At 40.3% G+C, this 5,000-nt stretch overlaps 1 protein-coding gene across 1 annotated transcript in view; it reads left to right on the top strand.

Annotated features, from left to right (window-relative positions):
* LOC122254726 (androgen-dependent TFPI-regulating protein) overlaps positions 1–5,000 on the top strand; it is a 5,906-nt gene that overhangs the window by 340 nt on the left and 566 nt on the right. Inside the window, exons 1-4 of the mRNA XM_043018560.2 lie at positions 1–83; positions 2,984–3,121; positions 4,296–4,513; positions 4,787–4,938. The exon at positions 1–83 is cut by the window's left edge and continues 340 nt beyond it. Coding sequence (XP_042874494.2) covers positions 1–83; positions 2,984–3,121; positions 4,296–4,513; positions 4,787–4,938 — 591 coding nt within the window. The remainder of the gene's footprint in view (positions 84–2,983; positions 3,122–4,295; positions 4,514–4,786; positions 4,939–5,000) is intronic.

The raw sequence follows: 5,000 nt of genomic DNA, 5'->3' as shown, positions 1-5,000 counted from the left end.
TCGACCTGAAGCCGCCAGAGTTCATGAAAAAGGTCAATGACATATTTGGCGGACCTTTCAAGTTCCTGACCTTCTGGGACATGGTAAGTCTTTGTGTTTGTTTGTTTGTTGGATTCTATGCTTTCCATCTCTCGCTTTCTCTCTCTCTGTTTGTGTGTGTGTGAAAGAGAGAGAGAGAGAGAGAGAGAGAGAGAGAGAGAGAGAGAGAGAGAGAGAGAGAGAGAGAGAGAGAGAGAGAGACAGAGAGAGAGAGAGACAGAGAGAGAGAGAGAGAGAGAGAGAGAGAGATAGATAATGTTTGTGTGTTTCAATGTCTGTGTGTGTATTTTGCGATCGATTTCAATAACAAAACAGTGACGAAATGGTTGTGTCAATGTGTGTAGATGAATTGTTTAGGTTTTGTGTGTTTTGCGCCTGATGTGTGTGTGTATTGACATAGTCGCTTCTGTCTGTGGTTGAACTCAGAGCAGTCTAGAAGGCTGTTCGACCACTGCCACTGCAATCTTTGTCTCAGATTCCAGTCATTAACTGCATCATCCTGTGACTTGAGAAACGCAGATCAGTTACAAATTGATTTCCAGCCCGTTCAGCATCACCATAGTCTAATAGGAGTGAGAAATTTGTTTATGTGACGTTACCGTAATCTCTTCTTTGTTTATTATTATTATTATTATTTTTAACGAGTCCAATTTAGAACAGGAAACGGAAAAAGACGATAAAGATCATAAAGAATACACGTACTAATGAAAGGCCAAAGGTAGAGAGAGATAGTATCACTGCATTCCTATCATAAGTCAACCTTGTTTCAAGGTACGATAGAGATAAGGTGATTGTTGTGTGAGCGAGAGTGAAAGCTTGAGATAACATTGGGAAGATGTGTGTGATTTACTATAGATAGTGATGTCGTAAGAGACAAGAGCGAGGGGAAAATGAAAGAAGTGATGAAAGAAGACCAAACAGTAGGGGGGGGGGCTGTTGAGAACATGATGAATGTCACTAAATTATTGGTAGAAAGGTCAGGTAACTGAAGTAATCAAAGTAGGGAGAGAGGTTTCTAGAATTACTAGAACAAGTTTCAAATACGGAGGCAATGCCGGAGAATTTTATGGGAGTGAATTAGCTGCACCGTATCAGCCAAAGAGGGTAAATTTCCAAAGGGAAGTAGACTGAAATGTTAAACTTCTCGGGAGTCAAGTTACCTGCCTATACTTAAAATGATGTTTAGGTAAAACGGCTCAAAACTCGTTCCATTACGCAGGCCACATTATTTCTTTCTATCATTACAGAATTGCAAGAATAGTTTTGAGATATATTTATTGTCTTCTTGAATGAGGTTGGATGAAAGTTAACACAGAGAATATGGCAATTATGCAATACTTAGTTGTAGAGAAGGAGAAGAAGACCTTCAGTGCCTCGCAACTCATAGAGAACGACTGAAAAGGATGGTAAACTTAGATAAATTGGATCAATATTTAGAGAATAAGGAAGATGTAAAAAAATGAAACAGTTGGACAAAGAGCAAAGGAACATAGGACAAAATTGAAATGTATCAACGGCAGTTTTTGTAGTTTTAAACAAGAATAAACCGTCATATATAAGATCTAATTTTGATGATGCATAAACAAAAAAATGAATCACTGGGTAACCGGAATAGGCCTATCACCGAGAGAAAGCGGGTGAAGGTAAGGGTAAGGAAGAGGAAGAGGAAGAGGGACAGGGACAGGAAGAGGGTAAGGGTGAGGGAGATGGAGAGGAAGAGGAGGAGGGACAGGGAGAGGATGAGGGAGAGGGAGCGGGTGAAGGTAAGGATGAGGAAGAGGAAGAGGGGCAGGGACAGGAAGAGGGTAAGGGTGAGGGAGAAGATGAGGGTGAGGGTAAGGAAGAAGGAGAGGGGCAGGGACAAGGACAAGATGAGGACGAGGGAAAGGGTGAGGGTAAGGGTGATGGTGAGGGGGGAAGGGAGAGGGAGAGAGGGGAAGGGAGAGGGAGAGAGGAGAAGAGAGAGAGAGAAAGGGGAAGAGAGAGAGAGGGGGGAAGAGAGAGAGAGGGGGGAAGAGAGAGAGAGAGAGAGAGAGAGAGAGAGAGAGAGAGAGAGAGAGAGAGAGAGAGAGAGAGAGAGATGAGAGAGAGAGAGAGAAAGAGGGGGGGAGGGGAAGAAGGAGAGGAGAAGAGCTAGAGGGAGAGGCAGAGGCAGAGGCAGAGGCAGAGGCAGAGGCAGAGGCAGAGGCAGAGGCAGAGGCAGAGGCAGAGGCAGAGGCAGAGGCAGAGGCAGAGAGAGAGAGAGAGAGAGAGAGAGAGAGAGAGAGAGAGAGAGAGAGAGAGAGAGAGAGAGAGAGAGAGAAAGAAAGAAAGAAAGAAAGAGAGAGAGAGAGAGACAGAGAGACAGATCACTATCATCACCATCACATTTTAGTCTAGCACCACAATAAAAAAATAAAAAACTATCATCATTGTTATCACCAATATAACCTGATTATCGTTCGTCACAGCAATCATTACCCAATTGACCTAAGTTGACCTCCAATCAGGCTCGTGATGGCAGACTAAACGCTAACTTCCTTCGCACCATTTCTCCAATATTGCAGGAATTGTTTTTTTTTTTATAACTATGAGGGAACTCCTGGCGTGTTTGGGCTTGTGTGAAAGTGACAGTTGATATAATACAGTTTAATTATGATTATCATGATTGTTGTTATTGTTATTATTAATGTTATTGTTGATTCTATTATTGTTATCATTGTTGTCGTTGTATTTTTTGTTGATGTTGTTTTGTTATTATTATTGTTATTATTATTATCGTTATTACTATTACTTCCATTCATTATGATAATGATAATAATACTAACAATAATCATCATCATCATACCATTATTGTTATTATCATAACTGTAATGATCATAATCATTATCCTCATAATTATCGAACTAATCTACTACCCTCCTACCCCCCCCACCCACCTCCCTCCCTCCCCCCCCCTCCCCAGCTGGTGCAATTCTTCTACTTCGTGGTCGCCTTCGCCAACGACCTCTTCGGCAGCAGCGTCTTGGAGCGGAGGAAGCAGTCGTCCCTGCAGAAGGTCCGCGATTTCTCCTTCTCGACTGTCGTCTTCTTCCTGGGGAGCGTGAGTAGCCACGGAATGGGTTGCTGTATCTCTATTTATTTTATGTATACATACATACATACATATATATATATATATATATATATATATATATATATATATATATATATATATATATGCGTGTGTGTGTGTGTATGTATGTATGTATGCATATATGTATTTATGACTAAAAATATATGTATAAATATATCTAGATATCTATAGATATATGTATAAATATATATAAATATATAAATGTATAAATGTATAAATATATGAATATAAATATATATGTATATATATGTATATATATTATATATATGTATATATGATATATATATATCATATATACATATATATATATACACACACACATATATATGTGTGTGTGTGCGTGTGCGTGCGTGTGCATGCGCTTCCGTGCGCGCACACACACACACACACACGCACGCACGTACGCACACACATTTGAAAAATATAGATACACTGTCAGACATATAGACATTCATACAAACATTTCATGATCATTTTTATCTCGCAGTCACTATAAGATACAACAACCGCAGGCACACGTGAGGAACCAAGATGGCCGCGTGCGTGGTGCGCCAGTCATCCTCAGTTCTTACAGTTTCCCGATCTTTTAGGGTTTTTGTATTTTTTAGATGTTCTTTGGATCGTGGGCAAAGCATTTGGCAGAATTATGATCGGTTTTCATAATCTATTAGTTGACTTTTATGATGGTAGTTTGTCAAATTATGAAATGATAATTCGCGGGGATAAGGAGGCGGCGAGAAGGGGAATTTTCCCTCCATATTTTTGGCGGCAACTTTCGTTTGATTTCTATTAAGTCAAGTTTCTCTTGAGTTCTATCGTTTTCTCTTGTTTTTGAATTTCGTTTCTAGTTTGTATATCTACACACGATTTTGAATTATGCTGATAAATTGATGATAAATATGATGGTAAAAGAAAGATAACGACCGAAACCTTTTTTTTTGTATTATAGTAATCGCAATGATTGTAGTACCACACACACACACACACACACACACACACACACACACACACACACACACACACACACACACACACACACACACACACACACACACACACACACACACACACACACACACACACACACAGAAAATAAAAGTATCGAAAATCTTACCTCTTACGATGTGTTTTCCCCCTCCAGATGGTGAGCATCGTCTTCTGGTTGCTGTTTAACCTCGACCGCAACCTCATCTTCCCGGAGCTCTTCGACTCGTGGTTTCCCTCATGGCTCAACCACGCCATCCACACCATGCCTGTGATTGGCGTGCTTATCGAGTTGGTTCTCTTGCCTCATTCTTTTCCCTCGAGGTTCGTCGGTTTCTCGATGGTTGCTGGCGTGTGCTTCCTCTACCTCATTTGGTAAGGGTCTTTAGGTTGTTTGGGTTGTTTGGCTGTTGTTCGTGTGTTGAGAATTATTTTGGGAAAATATTGTGGTTCTATGTGTTCAGTATTTGTTTATATTTTTTTCCACGGTTTGAATTTGATACACACAAGGATACAGTAAAAGGAAACTGTAGTATGTTTTTTTTATCTTGTGTATTCATCATTTATATATATTTTTGAAGCACAGTTTGAATTTGTTACACAGAGATAACAAGCCGAGACTTAAATGTTAATAACCTTCCTTTACAGGGTCAGTTATATTGCGTATCTCACTGGTTTCTGGGTGTATCCTATCCTCGAATCCTTGCCAATGGCTGGACGCGCTATCTTCATAGGCGCCTGTAGTCTCCTGTGCAGTTTTATGTACGTTGTGGGAGAATGGCTCAACAACAAGTACTGGGGTAGGTTGATTTTATTACAGGAACATCAAACAACACATATGCGCGTGCATAATTCCTGCCAC

The sequence above is a fragment of the Penaeus japonicus genome, unplaced genomic scaffold, assembly GCF_977035675.1.
Source record: "Penaeus japonicus unplaced genomic scaffold, GWHDUDI00000001_assembly GWHDUDI00000015, whole genome shotgun sequence".
In the NCBI taxonomy this organism is placed as follows: Eukaryota; Metazoa; Arthropoda; class Malacostraca; order Decapoda; family Penaeidae; genus Penaeus; species Penaeus japonicus.
Note: the sequence above shows the minus strand (reverse complement) of the source record. Positions and strands in the feature narration are given on the sequence as shown.